The 20,076-nt window shown below is 51.6% G+C and overlaps 7 protein-coding genes across 7 annotated transcripts; 5 read left to right on the forward strand and 2 right to left on the reverse strand.

Annotated features, from left to right (window-relative positions):
- Positions 1-688: 688 nt before the first annotated feature.
- On the forward strand, positions 689-2,824 carry CCOS01_13294 (amino-acid permease inda1; the record flags this gene model as incomplete). Its single annotated transcript, XM_060461440.1, has 6 exons — positions 689-1,143; positions 1,209-1,377; positions 1,484-1,640; positions 1,736-1,999; positions 2,107-2,522; positions 2,588-2,824. 6 exons carry the CDS (start codon positions 689-691, stop codon positions 2,822-2,824), a joined length of 1,698 nt encoding a protein of 565 aa, XP_060307868.1.
- A 589-nt stretch (positions 2,825-3,413) lies between these two features.
- Positions 3,414-5,401, reverse strand: CCOS01_13295 (Alg9-like mannosyltransferase; the record flags this gene model as incomplete). Its single annotated transcript, XM_060461441.1, has 4 exons — positions 3,414-4,469; positions 4,523-4,942; positions 5,040-5,259; positions 5,334-5,401. 4 exons carry the CDS (start codon positions 5,399-5,401, stop codon positions 3,414-3,416), a joined length of 1,764 nt encoding a protein of 587 aa, XP_060307869.1.
- Positions 5,402-6,932: 1,531 nt separating this feature from the next.
- Positions 6,933-8,074, forward strand: CCOS01_13296 (endoplasmic reticulum protein; the record flags this gene model as incomplete). Its single annotated transcript, XM_060461442.1, has 4 exons — positions 6,933-7,002; positions 7,075-7,090; positions 7,237-7,460; positions 7,521-8,074. 4 exons carry the CDS (start codon positions 6,933-6,935, stop codon positions 8,072-8,074), a joined length of 864 nt encoding a protein of 287 aa, XP_060307870.1.
- Positions 8,075-8,902: 828 nt separating this feature from the next.
- On the forward strand, positions 8,903-10,842 carry CCOS01_13297 (dual specificity phosphatase; the record flags this gene model as incomplete). The annotated part of the gene is made up of 2 exons (XM_060461443.1): positions 8,903-9,000; positions 9,069-10,842. 2 exons carry the CDS (start codon positions 8,903-8,905, stop codon positions 10,840-10,842), a joined length of 1,872 nt encoding a protein of 623 aa, XP_060307871.1.
- A 550-nt stretch (positions 10,843-11,392) lies between these two features.
- Positions 11,393-12,317, forward strand: CCOS01_13298 (transmembrane alpha-helix domain-containing protein; the record flags this gene model as incomplete). The annotated part of the gene is made up of 2 exons (XM_060461444.1): positions 11,393-11,917; positions 11,997-12,317. 2 exons carry the CDS (start codon positions 11,393-11,395, stop codon positions 12,315-12,317), a joined length of 846 nt encoding a protein of 281 aa, XP_060307872.1.
- A 963-nt stretch (positions 12,318-13,280) lies between these two features.
- On the forward strand, positions 13,281-14,992 carry CCOS01_13299 (uncharacterized protein; the record flags this gene model as incomplete). Its single annotated transcript, XM_060461445.1, has 4 exons — positions 13,281-14,105; positions 14,173-14,341; positions 14,431-14,564; positions 14,801-14,992. 4 exons carry the CDS (start codon positions 13,281-13,283, stop codon positions 14,990-14,992), a joined length of 1,320 nt encoding a protein of 439 aa, XP_060307873.1.
- Positions 14,993-15,416: 424 nt separating this feature from the next.
- CCOS01_13300 (uncharacterized protein) lies at positions 15,417-19,571 on the reverse strand (the record flags this gene model as incomplete). Its single annotated transcript, XM_060461446.1, has 12 exons — positions 15,417-16,285; positions 16,345-16,469; positions 16,523-16,806; positions 16,860-17,438; positions 17,521-17,629; positions 17,698-18,007; positions 18,072-18,167; positions 18,226-18,378; positions 18,440-18,844; positions 18,932-19,128; positions 19,187-19,326; positions 19,392-19,571. 12 exons carry the CDS (start codon positions 19,569-19,571, stop codon positions 15,417-15,419), a joined length of 3,447 nt encoding a protein of 1,148 aa, XP_060307874.1.
- Between the last annotated feature and the right edge of the window lie 505 nt (positions 19,572-20,076).

Below are 20,076 nucleotides of genomic sequence, written 5' to 3' on the forward strand. Positions count from 1 at the left end.
CGATACGACCCCACCATCTTTTCAACATCACCCCGAGGGCTCTTATCAGGTCCCCCCGCCTTCCCCTTTTATCATCGGGGCATCGTACTTGATCTGCCGGTATGGCATCTTATCTTCGCCCCGGGCTAAAGACGGACCGAAATAGTTGCGACCTGCAAGTTGTTTTGACGAAGATACTACCCACCATCTTCTGTATTGGAGCAATAATGCTGAAGCAACTTCATGATGGAACTGGCATTTCGTATCAAGAGATTTGCCGGCAACCTCTGGTCTCGAAATGGAGTGGAAGAGACGAGCGATACGACTGCCAAGAAGTTTGAGAAGGAGTAGTTCCATGCTCATTGCTCCCATTGATCGAGTTTCAACGCCCGGCGTAAACCCGCGCCCCCAGTACGTCGATCCCAACTCACCAACAGTCGCTAAGTATCTGCGTAGCAACGCTCTGATACCAACATCCTGAGCATTTCCTAGGATTCTGATAAGGATGGCCTTGCCGGTGCACCATTCGAGAATGGGGGGTTGACGCAGTTCAGGGGCGCAAAATCGCGTGCAAAGATAAAGTTGCATTCACTCGGGCGAGGATTGAATTGCTTTAAACAGGCGAAAGCCGCGTAGGCTCTGGAGGGCTTTTCGAGAATATGTAGATCGATTGACTTTCAACAGAATTACTTCGTGAACATTTTTCAGAATGACTGTAGAAGAGAAGAAGCTCGATGCCAGCGAAGCGGCCGTCCAGCCCACGTCTAGCAATGGCGAGGGCGAGAGCGAGCCACAGCATCGGCAGTTGTCGAGAGCGCTCAAGGGTCGGCATATGCAGATGATTGCGATCGGTATGTCACTCACCACGGAAGCCATTCAGAGTCTAATTAGATCCGCCTCATGCAGGAGGTTCTATCGGTGCAGGTCTCTTCGTCGGGACAGGAGGAGCATTGAGAACGGGAGGGCCGGCTGCTCTTGTAAGCATCGCGAGAACAATATTGTCAACCGACTTGAAGAGAAACTCAGTAGTCTGCAGCTCATAGGTTTCATCATCATTGGTTGTATGATGATGTGTACCGTCCAAGCTCTCGGAGAACTTGCAATCATCTACCCAGTCAATGGTGCTTTCTACGAATATGCTGTTCGCTTCATTGATCCGGCCTGGTGAGCTTCTCTTCGACTACATAACCAGATAGAGATTTCTAAGCCAATTTCTGACGCCTTGCCAGGGGCTTTGCAATGGGGTGGGAGTACTCCATCGGATGGATGGTCACCCTTCCCTTCGAAATCACCGCCGCTGGCATCACAATCGAGTTCTGGAAGAGCAGAGAAGAAGTCAACCCCGGCGTATGGTGCGCCGTCTTCATGTCACTCTTGATCATCATCCAAGTCTTTGGAGTGCGAGGATACGGCGAAGGCAAGGCTCACTTGACTTCATAAAATCTCCCAAATGATCTCTCCCTAACTCTAACTTTCAGTCGAATTCATCCTCGCTATCGTCAAGATCATAGCATGCATCGGCTTCATCATCCTCGGCATTATCATCAACGCCGGCGGCGTACCCACAGACCCTAGAGGCTACATCGGCGCGCAATACTGGCACAACCCAGGCGCCTTCAGGAACGGCTTCCAAGGATTCTGCTCCGTCTTCGTAACCGCCGGTGAGTTCCCCTCTTTCTATCACATCACCGACCCCCAGATCCATGTCAAATTCTATGATAGTTCGGGCACTCTGAACTAAGCAAACGAATCTCAGCCTTCTCCTTTGGCGGGACCGAAATGGTGGGCCTCGCAGCCGCCGAAGCCAAGAACCCGCGCAAGACCCTCCCGAAAGCTACCCGCCAAGTCTTCTGGCGCATCGCCCTCTTCTACATCCTCAACATCTTCATCATGGGCCTCATCGTCCCCTCGGACAGCGACGTTCTCCTCGGCGCCAGCGGCGCAAATACCAAGGCATCCCCCTTTGTCCTGGCCGTCCAGCTTGCCGGGATCCAGATCCTCCCTCACATTATCAACGGCGGTACGTCTAGCATATGTCGCGTCTCTTCCTCATCTTCCTCCTCAACTACCTTTCCTCGTGCATGATCTAAACCCTCCGAGCTGCTGTCTGACACCTGCCAATCGAAGTAATCACCTGCGCCGTCATCTCCGTCGCAAACAGCTGCACCTACGGCTCAACCCGCGTCCTCCAAGCCCTCGCCCAATCCGGCCGCGCCCCCTCCATCTTTGCCAAGATCGACAAGTCCGGCCGGCCCATCTACTGCGTCGCGCTGCAAGTCGCCTTCGGCTTCATCTCCTTCATCACCGTCGCCGCCGACAGCAAGACCGTCTTCAACTGGCTTCTCGCCGTTACGGGCCTCTCGGGCCAGTTCGCGTACGCGAGCATTATGATTGCGCACATTCGCTTCCGCAAGGCGTGGAGGGTGCAGGGGAGGAGTACGGAAGATATACCATGGAGGTCTGCGCTGGGTGTGGTGGGGAGTTATGTTGGTGTGTTTTTGGTTTGTTGTTCGCTTGCTGCGACGTTCTATTCTTCGCTTTTTGTAAGCCTGCAGATCCCATTCCCTTTTTTCAAGCGTTTTTTACCATGTTACTAATACTTGAATAGCCCGTCGGAGGGAAGCCGAGCGCAGAATCCTTCTTCCAGGGATACTTGGCTGCTCCCATCACCATCTCTCTCTTCTTGTTTTGGAAGGTCTACACCAAAGATTGGGGTTTCGGCGTCGACTTGTACAGCGTTGATCTTGACATGGGAAGGCGGCCTGAGGAGGAGCTTGACGATGTCTACGAAGGGGCCGAGAAGAAGAAGAGTGTTTGGAAGCGGGGATTGTCGGTCATCTTTTAGACCAAGTCAATGGCCTCCCTTGATGACGCGCCCTAGATTTCATGTCCAATGTATGATCAGGACGCCTACTGATGCTCGAACTTTTGAAAGGTAGCACAAGAGTGAATGCATACTTTTGTGCTCTCTATTGACGGGCACAGGCCTCAGATCTTATTCTGTAAAGCTCTCTACCTAAGGGACCCCATGTGATTTTCTGATAAGGCAATGCCGGCGACCTCTTTGACCAACAACTTTAGACATCATTTGGCTTTGCTTCTCAAGTCTTTATGCTCACAGCATTGTCCTGACTCCAAAGTCTGAGAGGCTATGATGCTCAGGCTGTCGCTGCGCCGAACGACAGCCCCATATAGACCATTGCCTTTCTGGATCATCATCAGCCTTGAAGCATATCCGCTTTTGATATCTGAAGTAAGTCCTGTGACAAATGTGACTGAAACGCATTCAAGATAGTTGGTCGATGGGCCATGTCAATCCTTGGTCAATATCCCTGGCCTAATTGCAAAGGCAGCTCTCCGAGAGACCCTTACACTTCCCCAAAAGATGGCTTCAGCATCCGCCTTCAAAAGTACAATCATGATGAAGGGTTACTTCATTTCTTGTGCTTAAGCAGGCAGTGACGGCCCCATTTCCGCTTAAATTGCTCTGGGACGAACGGAAGGTTGGGCACGTAGAGTGCTCTGGCCAAAACATGGGTATTCTCCGCATCCAAGAAGGGGATGCACTTGACAATCTCCCAGTTTTCTTGATCGGCGATGTAGTCGGGCTCGTTTGGAGGCAGGGGAGCGGTTCGTTCAGGATATTGTGTGTCCACCATGAAGCCACAGAATCTCTGGTCAACGTATTTGCCCATATCCTCTTGGTTTCTGTCGTTCATGCCATTCGTCGGCATCCAGGTACCGCTCCAGAAACCGAATCCAGTGCGAGCCTCGGAGAATTCACCTGGGAGCAAGCCCCTGAACTCTGAGCGAACGAACTTTGCGTGCATATCGCGAGGCAGGAAGTAGGATGACGGGAAGCGATACCATTCCTTGCCGAAGCAGACGTTGTCGCCACGCACACCAAGGCCTTGTTGACCGCTGACGCCAGCTCCGAGAGGCTTGTACAGACTCAACGGGGCAGAGTAGGCAGACCAAATGCCGTACACTCGGGAAAGACTGATATCGAATGACAGAAGCAGGGTGATGGTGACCAAGGACAGCTTGAGCTTGGCAGGGATCTTGCCAATGAGGGTCTTTGGATCGGAGTTGCCGAGCGCAGTAAGAACAATGTGCAATGACATGGCTGCGTTCAAGGCAAGGAAGGGGTACGCAGGGTACATGAAACGCTCTTCCTTGTGAGGTTGAAGAGTGAATATGCCGAGCCACAGATAGAAAGGCGAGATGAAGACCAATGCACGAAGACCGGTCTGGAATCCCTGGCCAGAGGGAGAAACGATCTTCTGCAGCAAGAACAGAGGCAGGCAGACGAGCGCAAGCGCGAACCAGATGTTGAAGTTCAGGGTCAGGTTGCGGAAGTAAAAGGTCCAAGGTTCTGTGCCGTACAGTTCAGGGCCGCCGGTCTCCGAGAAGATGTTGTACTTGACAATGTTCCAAGCTGCGACCTCGATTTTCTTGTAGAAGAAGGTATTGATAACGCCGTCGAAGAACTAGCTGGTATTAGACAATGATTGGTTACGAATGAATCAGTACGCCAACTTACAAGAACGATGAGGCCCGCAACGACGCCCCTCACCACGCGCATGATAGCTTCAATCAAGCGGTCCGTATCACTCAAGGCAGCGAAGAGAGCCTCCTCAACGAGGAATGGCGCGCAGAGTGCCGCGGCAAAGGGCCAACCCACCACCGCACCGACAGCAAACCAAAAGATGCCTTGAGCGGTCTTGAGACCACCCCGCCAGTTCATGAAGGACGAAGCGCCCAGCATAGCCATGTACATGGCAAAGCTGGAGGGCAGATAGGCAGTGCTTGCGTGGAAGTTTCCAGGGCTGAAGACGGTGGCCAGGATGAAGAACAGGCCGATGCGTGCATTGAGGGTGAGACTAATGACACGGAAGAGAAGGGTCTGGCACAAGGCGCAGCCGAAAGCGAGTACGTAGCGGATGAAGAAGAACTCTCCGACCTGGTCATGCTTAGCAATTGGTCGCAAGTAGTATTCTGTTGTGCCGCAATGCACTTGCCTTGGTGGACTGTGGCATCAAGCGGCGGATGTTCCCAACAATGGCATGTAGGCCAACGTATAGCCAGCTGCGAATCGCGTAGGTGGGGGAGTACTCCCACGTCTGCAGGCCGTAGCCGTGGGACAGGTAATGGGTCGGTTCATAGTAGTTGAATGTTTCATCGCAGTCTTGGATCGGGGCGAAGAGGGCGGATATGATGTTGGCGATCAGGAAGCAGTAGAATGCCGAGATGGGCTCGATAGCGAAAGCGCTGGGGGGCCTGTTGAGAGGTTGCTGTTAGTGGAGGGGCATTTTCTAGATGAAAGAAGAGGCAAAGAAAGTCGGGTAACTCACTTCTTTCGAGCATGTCCAGCTTCGGGATGGACGAACTCCCTTGGCCGAGGGGCTGCTTTTGGAGGCATCGTGGCTGCTTGTGGTGTCGAGCAGTGCGCAAATCAACACGGCCGTCTGGTCGATGGACTGAGGTGAAGCCACGAAGCTGCAGCCCTCAACATTTCGAAAAGCTCGGGAGCTTGTGACGCCACAGCTTCCCCAATTGAGCAGGGGTTATGGGAGCAGTGAACGCCTATGAGATTGACACTGTCCAGATGACCGAAGGTTAGCCGGGAAGGCACAGTGTGACTAAGCGGGCTAAATGCGGAGAATTCTCATTGGTCAAAGCTGTGTGGACTCGACGGAGCTATCGCCTGCAGCTGTCGCACAGACCAGGCGTGATGATGACGAAAAGAAACAAGGCGATGATTGTGGCTTGACACCAGGCCAGGAAAGTCCGGAGCTAGCGCCAGTGGTGATGAAAGAGTCTCGACTCTTGAGTCTCCTGTCCAAGGCACAGCTGCGTCCCGATATCGACACGTAGGTTAGGTATCTAGGGGATGAGCATTTCGTGCTGCTTTGGTCATAATACCCCTGCCAGATTCAATCGTCATTGGAGGGCGCTCTGGCCATATCATTCCATTTTCATATTATCGACTACACACTTGAGTGCAGAGACATGCGTGTACCACCAAAATGGCTCTCCCTTCTGCATTGGATGCACATGCTTTCTAGTGGTCCTGGTGTTTGCTGATATTTCCCGTCCTGTTCGGGGCACGGATTTTCTGCCGTCGTCTCATCTTCACACTGACCTGACGGACGGTTGGGTTCTCGCGGTCAGATCTCCTTCCTGTGCCGCCGTTGAAGACGGGATTCCAAAACACTCGAGATAAAAGGAAACATTGAGCTTCTTTGCATATGAGTAGCAGCGCTGATTCGCCCAACACAGTACTCTGTGCGACGCTGGGATGAGACGGAAACAAAAGCCAGAGAGCCCTGTCTTTACCTGTCTGTCATTTAAAATCTGGAGCAAATCCCACTCCATCGCCCATGGTCGGAGTGCAGATCTGCCGCTTCTGTGTCCGGGACCCTAGACTGGAATTTGGGGAATTTTGGGTATGTACGAATACGTATTCAACCTGGAAGTTCAAAAATACCTGGTAGCCACACAGAAAATAAGAATAAAAAATAAAAACAAAAAAAGAGGGACCAGCGGCGGGAAGGAAGGAGGGAACCGACCAAAGGGAAGCACGAAGAAGGAAGCAGTGACGCACCGACGCACCGACCACCGCTTTCCTCAGCTGGTCCAGGCTCCATCTTCCCTCCACCCCCTCCGTCTCCTCTGCACTGGACACTTCCATGCACACTGGACCAGCCACTCGAGTCCCCGCCGCCGCATCACTTCAACTTCTTGCGCATTCTGGCCAGCTTTCCCCAAAGTCAACCCAGCATCTGCATCTCCGAGAAACTTCTCACACGACACAAAAACCACCAGCTTACCGTCGCAGCTTTCTCCTCAACTACGACATTGCTACAGAGTACCAATTTCGACTGCTGCATCGAATATTCCACATACATCTGTTCTGCCCTTGAGAGCCGCCGCACTCAGAACACATCACGATGGCTCCCCCTCCGCCTGCCAACGTCCCTTTGACCCAGAGGCTTTTGCTTCTGGCCCAGACCCTGCAATGTATGCTGATTCCCGTCTTTTCGCCTGCATGTCTCTGTCGCCATAAACAGCTGCTAACATCTTCATCAACAGTCGCTTGGTTCGCCGGGTATGTACAGACCATCCTGATATGACGCCCTCCTCCCTCCCTGCAACCCGACGACCCGAGATATGCACGTGGAGATGACCGATGGGCTCACAATCGACGAAACCTACCTCTATTCTGCAAACGTTGGCTGACAACTCCTGCTGCAGACACTTGTCCCTTATTTTTGCCGTTATCCGTTATGGCTTCTCCTACATCTCCTTCAACTACTACAGCCGGATCGCCCGCTTCAGCTACAGACTCACATTCCTGTCTGCTGCCCTGACCTACGGCATCGTCGTCTACAAGACTCTCCGCGCACGCAGTAAGGCTGGAGCCAAGGCTCCCCAGAGCCCTTTGGCCCTGATTGCCGACGAGAATGTTCAGTATCTTGGTGAGTTTGCATCCTTGCCCTCTTATTGCGGGGGAATCGCTTCTAACCATGCGACCCCAGTCATGTCCCTGGTGTGGCTTCTGTCCCCCCAGTACCCCCTGGCCATGCTCCCTTACGCCATCTACTCGATCTTCCACGTCGCAACTTACACCCGCGCCAACGTGATTCCCACCATCACTCCTCCCAAGCCCATCACGCCTGCCGCTGGTGCTTCCCCCAGCGGCAAGGCCCAGTACGCGAACAACCCGATCGCCGACAAGATTGGCGCTTTCGTCAAGGAGTACTACGATGCCTCCATGTCTGTCGTGTCCTCGCTCGAGATTCTTCTCTGGGTTCGCCTCCTCCTCTCTGCCATCACCTTCCAGCGCCGCTCCTGGATCTTGATTGCCATTTACACCGCTTTCCTCCGTGCTCGCTTCACCCAGAGCACCCACGTCCAGAACTCGCTCGCCCTTCTCGAGTCCCGTGTTGACTCCGCTGTCGGCAACCAGGGCACTCCCCCCGCCGCCCGCCAGGCTTGGGAGACCGTCAAGGGAGGCGCTCGCCAATTCTACGCCTACACTGACCCCAACCGCTACCTCAGCGGCACCGCTGTCCCCAAGAAGACTTCCTAAGCATTGGCGAAATACGCGAAATGATTTAAAGTCATGAGTACCTTCAAGGGTGCAATGACAAAAGCCTTACTCGAGATGAGGCTGATTGTCTAGCGGCTCCGCCGTTGCGAAGAGCCAGGTTGCAAGCCAAATAGGATGAGAGTATTTCTCGGCAGGGGACGATTACGCAAAGAGGTTTATAACGAGAGTATACGGTCGCAAAGGAAAAGAAATGAGCGGGAGGGTTCATGGCCGGCCAAGGTTCACACGGTGTTTCGCCGGTAATTCAGGTTATTATAGTGTAGGCGAGTTTGGGGCCTGATGGTTTACCGGGATGCTCTCTGCATCGCACGATGATTTCAGGTTTCCCGTTTGCTCACTGGCTCCGGCCTTTGTTTGTTAGTTTTGATTGAGCAGTAAATCCAAATTCGCATGACTATACAATTTATCTTCATCCTTTCCTTAAATCTTTGTGGTTTGCGGAGCTTGCTAAAGATGCCAACAGCACAAGCTAGCCAAAGGGCTGAGCACATGTTGCCAAGAAGCCGGGGCGGACGACGACACTAGCCACACCCGAAGTGGCGTAGCTCGGCAGCTCTTCCCCGGCTCACCCCACTACGAATGACGTCGCCCTCCCCTGCTCGGAGGCCGACGTCAAGGCTCACTTCCCGCACGCGACCAAGGCGCAGCTACGACACAGTAGACCGTCATGAGGGAGGACGCCTTGGTTAGACTTCCTTGATCGCCCATTTATACTACACGCGCTGCAACAATCCCTATTTTCTTGGCGCCCGTTCGTCCTAAACCTTGCTCCGCTTTCCTGGGTGCATCAATAGATTTGTCTCCATCATGGCCTCTTTACTTCGACAGATCGTTGCGGGACCTCGAGCACGGCACGCCGAGTCGGACTTGGATCTTTGCTATGTTACCAACAACATCATTGCAACGTATGGGGGCACTTCTATACCACACACTATTGCAAAGGGAAAGAGCTAACTCTTTTCAATTTACCCAGATCTGGTCCTTCAGGCACATATCCCCAAAGAGCTTACCGAAACCCGCTCGATCGGCTCGTTACCTTTCTCGACTCGAAGCACAAAGACCAATGGGCGATATGGGAGTTCCGCGCAGAGGGAACGGGGTACCCTGACGAGGAGGTCTACGGCCGAGTACGACATTACCCATGGCCTGATCATCACCCGCCCCCATTCCGTCTGATTCCTATGATCATGGCCAGCATGCGAAATTGGCTTCAGGGAGGCGATCTGGAGCCGGGTAATGTTGCCGTCAGCGCTTCTGACAAGGCTGCGGAAGGAGATGACAAGAGGGTCGTCGTCGTTCACTGCAAGGCTGGTAAGGGCAGGAGTGGCACAGTATCCTGCAGCTACCTTATCTCCGAGTGCGGCTGGAAGCCCGAAGAAGCTCTCACGAGGTTTACGGAGAGGAGAATGCGGCCCAAGTTTGGGGCGGGCATCTCGATTCCCAGCCAGCTGCGAACGATTACATACGTCGACAGGTGGACTCGAGGTGGGAAGAAGTACGTTGACCGGGCTATTGAGATTATGGAGATCCATGTCTGGGGTCTGCGAAGTGGCGTCAAGTTTGACGTTGAAGGATTCGCCGAGGAGGGAAAGAAGATCAAGGTCTTTCACACATTCAAGAAGAGCGAGAGGATCGTCGTTCAGGGCGATACACCAAGCGGGGGCGGAGTCGGCTCTATGGTATCCGATCTCGCCAGCGTCAGCGTCAAACCTACGGAGAAGGCGCCTGCCGCGGCGCCTTTGTCGGAACCTACCAACACCAATAATGCAAAGAAGAGCAGCTCAGACAATGATGCTTCGGGGCCTGAGAAGGATGATACTACCCCTACCCGAAGCGAGTCAAAGAAGTTGCGCAATGCGGCGACGACATCCTTGATTCGCACACCCGAGCCGAGCGCGGCTCAGAAGAGAAGCGACACTGATGCTCCGTTGGCGGAGCAGTCACACGCCAAAGCCCAAGCGAAGTCAAATGGTGGCGAAGATGGCGAGCCCGGCGGTATGGCCGTTATTCTCAAGCCAACAGAGCCCATCCACATTCCCAACAGCGACGTCAACATCTCAGTAGAGCGTCGTAACCGTACCTCGTCTTCCATGGGCCTCACAATGGTCACCGCTGTTGCCCATGTCTGGTTCAACGTCTTCTTCGAGGGCAACGGCCCCGAGCAAGATGGCAAGGCTGACGCCAGCGGCGTCTTTGAGATTAGCTGGGATGCTATGGACGGCATCAAGGGGTCCAGTCGCAAAGGTTCCCGCGCCTTTGACAAGATCGCCGTTGTCTGGCGTGTGGCAGACTCGCAGCGGGCCGAAGACGGCGGCGACGAGGTGATTTCACCGACGGCCGGCGAGATCATCAACGAGCCATCGTCTGGGTCGCCCGTTCCGCAGATGCAGGCTGCTGATTGGAAGGGTCACAACAAAGAGGACCCCGTCGCAGAGAAGCACCTCGGACTGAGGGATGAGAGCCCCGAGAGCGCGGACGTGAGCCGCGCGAGCAGCGTCAAAGACGATGCGGGCGTGTTGGGCGGCGGCAAGGATGGTAATGATACGGACTCAATGGAGGGCGTCAAGACGAGCGGGCCGTTTGGGGAGGAGCAGCTCGATGCTGAAGATGTCGATGTGAAGAAGGTGGAGAGGGAGGTTGGGGAGGGGAGTCTGAATAAGCAAGCGGATCCTGGGCCCGAGTTGCTTGATTCTCCTGACACCGCGAGCGGGACGACGGCGATTGGGAGCACCGAGGTGAAGAAGTGAGCATCTAGAGTGCGGGTTGCGGCGCTTGTGTAGAGCGTTGTTGTTTCATGTATGCATATTCCTGGGTTGTTGATACCATGATGAGGGAAAGGATGGCTATAGACGACTAATTCCATTCACGAACTTCTTCACCGGCCTTGTCCTTGTCAACTCAAGTCGACCTCGCGGTCTATACGGCTACGATTTCCTATATGCCAGTGGTCGTGCCGTGGATCATGTCGATCGCCTTTCTTGGCTAAGCATTGCTTACTTGAAATGATTTAGTATTTAGACAAGATTTTCGTAAGTTTGACAGAAGCCTAGAAGGCGGCGTGACTCCTCAACGAGTCAAGCCAGGGCCATAGAGGTGGCTAATAAAGATCAAGGGATCTGCCCACGGCCAACGCCGGTGAAAACATATGTATCACAGTCCATTCTCCTCAATTTCGATGTCTCCTTCGATTCGTTCACACATCTTATTACTCAAGCTCGAACAAAACTACACATAAGACGGAGGTAGCAGCTTATCGATGATAGGTTCGTCGGTAAACAATTCTAGAAATTGAGAAGCATGTCTCAAGCAAGTCTAGACTCGAATACCTGGTACCTCCTCTCAGACGCTAGAGTCACCAACGTCACAGGTCCTATTATAGGATGCTTGCAACAGACCTCCGATGGCCTACGAACCTACTCATGCGACGATAAAGAGATTATGGCATGGCAATTCCAACCGGCAAACTCCATCAAAGGCCGGTACCTCATTCGATCAAACGCAACCGGTGTGGGACTTCAACTATCAGCCTGCTGGGACCCGGCAGAAACGGCGAATGGACACACGGCAGTCTGCATGAGAAGAATGACCTCAGAAGACTCACAGCTGTGGGATATACTCGACTGGGGCGATGGCACGTTTGACCTCTTCAACGCTGCGAATGGTTCCAGCTACATCGTTGACCGCCATGCGGGCAGCGGCGTGTTCATGTCGGACCAGATTGCGGGATCAGCCAGTAGCAACTCGGTTGATGTCCCTGGACAGCGCTGGATTATTCGAGGTGATCGAGCGGTGAATGATCCCGCATATTCGACAGTGTTCATCGTAAGACCTTCTGATGTATCCCAGGAGCCTTTTACTCATCACAAAGACTAATAGTTCGGGTCTTCTTTTGGATCTTTAGGAAGGCCCAAGTTCCACATCTCCTACAGCATCTCTTCCGAACACAGAGCGGGGATCATCCAAAGGAACATCTCCGGAGATCATCGCCGGGATCACAGTTGGTACAGCTTTAGGAGTCATCTGCTTTATCGCCATCATGCTTTTCTTGTCACGTAGACGGAAACTTAACCATGGTCCCAGGCTTTCTGGCAATCACCAGCAGAAGTCCATAATCAGTTCTTATGATAAGAGAAGGCCGATCATTGACCAGCATGCCATTGAGAGTGGTGTTCGTCAGGCGACAAATGTACAGGAGATGAGTAGCGGTGTTCAGGTGGCTTGAACTACCTATATTGGAACTTATCCACAAAAGTACATAAAAAGCAAGTAACCGGAGTAGTCAGTCAGTGGGAAGTGGAAGGCCAGTCAAGCCTTGCTGCTGTTGATTCGGGCGGGCTGAATCTCGTGGCTTCAAATGAAAATCCTCTTCATCAATAGCCTGAGCATGCGCCCCCTCGCGCCCCCTCTTTCCCCCCACAGAGTACAATCTGACTTATCATTGCACGAAACAAAAGTGCTCTGCATGTTCGTCAAGACTGATAGAAGTGGGAAGCATCACGGTAACCATTGCATGTGCCCAACGAGGAGGTAAAGCAAGGGTACCACTGGTGCCTGAGTAGTAATGATAAACAATTTGCCTTGCCAACGATCCAACGACGATCACATCCCAAAAGTCTATCGGCACGCCTTCAACTGGGACCTTCAATGTGTGGGAGGCATCTATTTCTGGAATCGCAGGAAGTGTCACGCTACAACACTTCGAATTTCTTCAGCACCCATCCTTATCAATCAAACTCTCATTCGACTGCACGGAAACCGAGCCCAGAGTCGGCCACCCTCAGCCTGCTCTGCGAACTTGAGCCGCTGACCATGGTAGGATCAATCTGGGGGCTGAGCTTGCAGCATTTATCGTCCATTGTAGCATTCGTTTAGCGCAACCATTACAATATTGACAAGGCGACCTATAACGTGCAGCAACGAAATGCTCCAGATGTATCGACTATCGTTCAGCCCCCATTGCCGCGCCTTAGACTTCGCCGCTTTCAGAAGCTCGGAACCCATGTAAAGTGAGGCGGCCTAGAATGGCCCGTACCTAGAACTTGAACATTGTACGCGATTGAGGAAATATTATAAAATCTGGAAGCCCATTCGTAGGTGAGAGTGTCTATTGAGCCTCCCTGCATTTGATAAACTGAAATCGGCGACAGTTTCTGCCAATTTACCCAAGTCATCTGGCGTCGCAACAATGAGCTGGGATGACTATACATCTTACTACGGGGGATACGGTGCCTTCACGCCTGGAGTGAAGAGTACTGCGAAATTCGCCAATACTCCCGCAGCTCCCACCAAGTTGACGACATCATCGACTTACACGACAAGTGTTCAACTAACTCGTCCCACAATAAAGGGAGGGTCCATCTCGTCAGAGAAATCAACATGTACTGCTACAGCAAGCATCCTTACGTCGAATACTGCTGCGGCAAGGTCTCCTACGTCAAGAATTTCCTCTGCCGAACCAGCTCACACCAACGCCCCTGCAAGATTTGCTCAGATGGTTGATCATTTGGATCCCATGCTGTATGAAGTGACGGAAGAACAACTACTCAAAACTCCATTTGGCGACATTTGTCCGTCAGGAAACTGTGTCGACGACTGCCAGAATATGACTCGAGTATTCCAGGCAATTCCTCAAGGCCTCCACGTAGATCCGCTACGCTACGGACGAATGGAGGCACAAAAGGCAAACGTAACCCTGTTCAGTACTTGTAGTAATCTTGGGTTCTCTACAAATTTTGCTCCTGCAGAAGAGAATGACAACTTCACATCCTACTTTTCGACAAACGATTCTACAGACCTTTTCAAAGTGGCCGCAAGCATAGCAAGCTGCTTCGCTGCAACTTGCGAACAAACGCGAAAACCTACTCTTTGTGCCGACGCATGCTCCCCGGCTGAGTTATTGTCATCTCCGACGACATTCGATTACATGTTAGGTCTCCCGAACTGTGTAGTCAGGCTTTGCGACAATACCTGCTCGTTACCTTATGTGGACCCTGACGTCTTGGGCATTGGTGTGAGTTCCTCTCCCGGCATTGGCAGTAGGCTTAAGGACTCGATATATTGATCTGTTGATTCATTAGGTTCTTGTCTCGTACTACATTCAAGCACTACTTCTCGTTATCTGTGCTACGACCATTATGGTATCGACTGGATTCCAATTGTGGAAGGTATCACAGGCTCAACCGACTGTCAGAGGAAGTCTGAGAAGCCCGTTGGAGACATTTGTGAGAGTTCAAGCTCTGTTTGGCAGTACGTACCTACCTATCTTGGTCCCTTGAATGTTATCCTTGTCATTATCCATTGTCTATTGCAAGTGATCAACTGACTGATTGTTCTAGTTTCTTTGGCTATCGCAACACTTATCATGCGGCCCGATGAGATCGACCCATTGAACGGATATGCCCTAATTTTGACAGCTATCATGGGTTTCCTCCCACCAGTGTTCACCCTTATGTTGCTTCATAGCCACGGAGTACGATCGCGTTTCTCGACCGCATTGGTATGTGCAAGCTATTTGCTCAACACCGTGACCTTTTTCGTACTCGTTCGGAACCTCTCGATTTCTACACATGACAGGCTCTTTCTGGATAAAGCCATAGACAGCCTCTTCAGTGCCGAAGCATGTGGCGGTGGCTCGGCTATATCACTTTGCTACCAGCTGACTGGTACGGACCCCGTCGGTTTCCTCTCCGGCTTTTACGACAACAGTTCGTTCGCAAATATCAAGACTGTACCACTCCTATGGATATGGACAACGCTGGTGCTACTCGTGTTGATCACCAGACACCTTGTGGCTACCACACAAAAGAGAAGCGACGCAGTGGGTCAGTTACCGCCTGCCAAACCCCAAGGTTTTCATCGGAGCAAGCGACCTTCCGGATTTCATGCATTCTTGAGTAAACCGCTGTTCACATTTTTTATACTATCTTTGGCGATAATTCTATTCTTCTTATGCCTTCTGTATCAATACCTGTTGGTAAAAGCTAATGCTCTGATGGATGTGATTGATCAGAAAGGTTGGTCCTTTGGACAAGTCGTAGCCTTGTTGTTCTGGGTGCCACCATTCCTTGATATTCTCCGGTCAATGTATGAGAAGGAAAAGTATGAAAAGGTTCAGAATGCGCATGAAAGCCAGAGCTAGTGGAAAGATCAGGTCAAAGCACTCTTCAATTTAGTACGCTGAAATTCTATTTGCATTTATAAGTGTGATGGAGCTTGTAGCTCAAATTCAATCAAATTTTGTGGACAACCTTTGCGTACAAGTTTAATCGTGGAAAATCTTTCACCTTCACAAGACAGCAACTGCTCAAATATCTTCAGCCTTCTAGTCCAACTCCTTGCCAATCTTGTCAAACTCCCGACGCCACTCAGCGACCTTCTCGACCTTCTTGAAGGGGTCAAGGTTCATGGCCTCGCTGTCCACGTACACGCTCTCCCCAAGAGTGAGTTCGCCTCGCCCAACGAAATTGCCCAGTTCAAAGCTCGCATACTTGGAGCTGGCATTAGAACGGCCACCGTCTTCCCAAATTCCAACCTTGAAGGTCGCACCCGGCCGGAAGAAAAAGTTGGACCCTTTGGCGGCGCCACTCCGCGTTCCACTGTTGACAATCTTTGCCGAAGTGTGAGGCTTGTTGGACTCATCCTCTTTGTGACTCTGGGAAGCGTTGTTTCCGTTGCCGCCACTTGGTTTGCTGTTGCTCGAGGTTACCTTCCCGCCGCCGTTGTTGCTCCCGTTCCCGTTGCCACAATCGCGGCAGTCGGCATCCTTCGCGGAACCGTACCCTTGAGATCCGTAGCCCTGAGAGCCATAGCCGTGGGAACCATACCCTTTGGGCTGGGAACTGTTGTCCTTGGTTGACACTGAGAAAGACATGCCAGGAACACCAATTTTGAAGCCTTCTTTGGAAGAAGTGGTCTTATCGTTCTGAGGCTCGGGGTTCTTTCCACCTTCTTTGGCAGTGTTCCCACGATAGAAACCGTCTTGGGGAATGATGGCAGCATTCTTGCTACCAATTTCAATGTTCGACGGGAATGGCTGCATAGGCGCCTCGCGAACATCCTCAATGAGAAGGACCAAATGTTTCTTCCAGATCGAGTCGTCCACCTTCTTGTAGAAGTTGAGCTTGCAGCGGCCCGCGGAAAGTTGCGTGTTCGGCGCACGAGTAATGACGTGATCAATGTTGGCTTCGTTTGCTGTATGAACTTGGTAAGCCGAATGTCAGAGGTAAGACTAGCAGCATGAATGCACTTACGAGTTCCGTAGAGGTAGAATGGCATGAAAGTATCCGGGTACTTATCGAGGCGATACTTAGAGTTCAATGGGCGGCTAACAACGGTCTTCCCTAACTGAACACAAACGTCTTGAAGGATGATGCCGCTAAAATCGTTAGTGGGATCACATAACGTGCTACGAGTTGAAATGCTACTTACGACTCTTTTGTCATAATCTGACCATCGAAGTGGCCCTTCTGCTCAATGACATCCTTGGCCATGACCTTGCGCTGAGTTACGAGCAGCATCGGCTCGGTGGGGTTCGACTTCTTCAAAGCAATGTACTTGGCCTTCGACTTCTCGTCAAAGCTCGCGTTGACTATGAGTTGCTGTCGATGGTTCGCCACATGGAACATAGGCAGATGGATCAGGAAGATCTCCTCTGTGCCCTGAATGAGGAAGCTGTGGAAATCCGGCGCCGGTGTGTTGCGCTTGCGGACGATCTGCAAATGCAGGTCAGCTACTGACACAAAATGATAGACTTTCAAGAACAAACCTTAGTCTCCTTCGCGACGACATCATAGAAGATGTCGGCGAGTTGATTTGTGAAGTTGCCGTCAGTAGGGAATGGGGACATGACGACGTTTCGCAACACCATCAAGTCTTGTGAACTCTGCTCTAGGCCGAGCCGCTTGACATAGTTTGCCTTACACTCTCCGTACAGTTCGTCTGAGAATTCGGTGGAAGTCAAGAAGAGAGGAATTTTGGTAGGATCGTCGTCTGGGCTGTCAACAGAAAGGGCCTCAATGACTCTCTGCATGAGGTAGTTGGCCTCTTCGATATCATCGTTCAAGCGTCCGTCTTCGTAGCGGAAGTTCAGCGCGAAGGCGTTGATGTTGAGGTCTGAACCCAGACTTCTCAGGAGTTTCATGACCTTTTCGTCGTCCGGTCTGGCTTCATCTTCGGCAATAATGGAAGCGTTCGTCTTTTTTACAATCTCATCCCTGATACGCTTCTTCTCGGCCTCGATCTTCTCCTCGGTTGCATTCGGCTCAAGCTCAGATGGGAGCATGTTGAAAGGCACGCAGACGAAAGGACTTTCGGAGTCTGTCAACGCTGCCCACTCTGCTGACAGCTTCATCGAGTGTGTTAGCATGGAACATGAAAAGACAGCACAACCAATCCTGAGAATGATGGAGAAAGTGACTGAGACATACCCTGCTGCAAGTCCAAGTAACCTCTCCAAGTAAGGCACCATAGCCTTCGGCATCAAGACCAATTGTCCTATTTGACAACCACGTCGAAACTGCAGAGGCACCGGGTTTACTGCAGTGAATATGCATAGTTAGTTTCTTCTCCATTACTGATAGATCTCTTCCAATAGGTAGACTGACCTTCCTTCGACACCGTAGATGCCAATGCTGGTGACCGAGCCTCGCGATAAGTAGGGACTCGTCCAGGTGACCAAGAACCGCATACGATTGTCACGGTAGCAAAGGCCACCAGCGGGATAAGGGATGTAGCCTGCTTTGTGGGGGTCAACAGTAATGGAGTCGGCAAAGCGCATGGCGAACAAATCATCCTGAGTCTGGGCACGAAGTGTCGCATCCGGCACAAAGCCATCGGCCGCACCCATGTCAGTGGGAAGATTCATGACATCTCCTGGCCGATAGTCCTTTGGCAACATGGAGCAGAAATATCCACCTGAAATGAGGTTAGCGCATTCAGTTGCAAACGGAGTCGATTCTCAAAGGCTCGGAACACTTACCCCAGGCAGCGTCGGCATGAACAACAAAAGATAATCCTTTCGCTTGGAATTGCTTGCGCAGGGCTAGAACACCGCTGAGAGAGTCCACGGCACCCTCTTTGAAAGTAAGGTCAGGTTTTGATCAACTCAGTGCGTTCCGTTGGCTCTCTCTTACCTTCCGTGGAACCTATGATAGCAACCACCGCATAAACGGGCTGTCCTTTGTCAAGATTCTCCTGCAATTTCTTCTCCAACGCGCCCAAATCCAGGCGAGCTCCTGCATCAACTGGAATGCCGATGACATTATCGGAGCCCAAGCCGCTAATTGCTAGATTATTTGAATGCGATCAGTCTCCAATCAGTACATTGAAAGAGAGGCAATTACTTACCAGCACCCTTGGGCCAAGAGTAGTGCCTGGTATTCGACAACATGCATTGGCCTGGTAGTTCAAGCCCGAACTCTCGCTCCAACTCATCCTTTCCAGTGGACTGGATGGTGAATTTCTTCATTACATCTGAAAGGAATGCATTGGACACCCCGTGCTCCTGATATAGTCGATCAGGTAGATCAAGAATATCGGATGGCTTCAAGTTGAGCAGATCCCAGGTCGATAGATCAGTGAACAACTTTGTTTCACCCTTGCAAGTCTCAACTTTGAAAGCCTCCGACAGGAAGTTGAGTGCCTCGCCATTCCCAAAGGCCTTGCGAAGCGATAGGGGATAGAACTTCAGGTTTCGAGCTGGGAAGGTATGAGTAACCGATATTGTAAGGCGATAGTTGATACATACCGACCCTAGAAATCAGTCGTTAGCGTCTGACAGTGTTGCAGAGACTGAAGGACCTCACCACATGGATTCCAGATTGGCAACGGTGCCGTCACAAGTCACATGGCCCCAGGAAGTAGGCGATTCGGCGTTGTCCTCCTTAATGTTGTAACCAAAGAGATCGCACAGCTGCTCGCCCACTTCTATCTCTGCCAAGGTCGACAGTGGACTTGCTTCGAACGCGACGTTGTTTGGATTGTAGAGCATCGTCATGAAGTATCCCAGCATTGAAGGCATGGTCAGGTCAGTGCACCTAAGTCAATCAGTTCAAGCATGGCACACTAGGAAGAGGCTAAGCGAAAAGTACTGACATATGAGCTTCATAACGAGGGGACCAGAATGGTATGCTTGACTTGCCCAGGATGTTGGAGGCCTTCCGAACGGCATTCTGGAGCTTGTCCATGGAATTGCGGAAAGCAGGCGTGTTCTGTGTCTTCTCATCGATGAAATTCTGCTTTCATATCAGCACCATGACCTTTTGTACTTATCAAGCAGTTGAGTATCTTGGTAACGTACTCCATCTTCAGGGTAGTAACTCTTTCGCGCACTCTCAAGTTCATCTAAAATGATGTTGATGTTCTTCTTGAAGTATGGAAGGTTCTCGGCTTGTGGCCCAATGAAGTACGACGAGATGATCTGATGAGACTCATCCTCGTAGGTGGCCGTGGTATTGTACGTCGTATTCTTGGAAGTCATGATGGGAGAAGAAGTAATGTGGTGGTCGTTGAGTTTCAGCGGTAAGCTGGGCAAGGTTATTCACAACTGAAAGCGAAAGGAGAAGCCTTATAAATACATGTACAACTCGATCTAAGAATTCTCCAGTTGCCGCCTTCTGAATCTCGTTGAAACTTCTTTCGACCCTTTTGCGGTTGAGCCAATGGGTAGATGGCACTGCATTTCGCAGTTTCGTGATGACGAAACGATATTATGCAGGCTGGCGATCAACGACCGCTTCCGCCTTCTAGGACCTTCATGTATTCACCCATATTCATGCAAGGTCTTCATCGAATGACTTGACCGGTCAGGCCTTGCATCTCGTATGATGCCAGTTTCAATGACCCCTCACGGGAATGCCTTCCACATACTCACCGGTGTCATCCTAGCGAGATTCCGATCAACTGGAAATTGCCTTTCCGTGAACGAAGCCAACGAATTACTGTGTGAAATATCGAAGATGTTCGATTCTCATGCATACCGTGCT

Source organism: Colletotrichum costaricense (assembly GCF_030867565.1).
Source record: "Colletotrichum costaricense strain IMI 309622 chromosome Unknown Scaffold_17.1, whole genome shotgun sequence".
Lineage (NCBI taxonomy): Eukaryota > Fungi > Ascomycota > Sordariomycetes > Glomerellales > Glomerellaceae > Colletotrichum > Colletotrichum costaricense.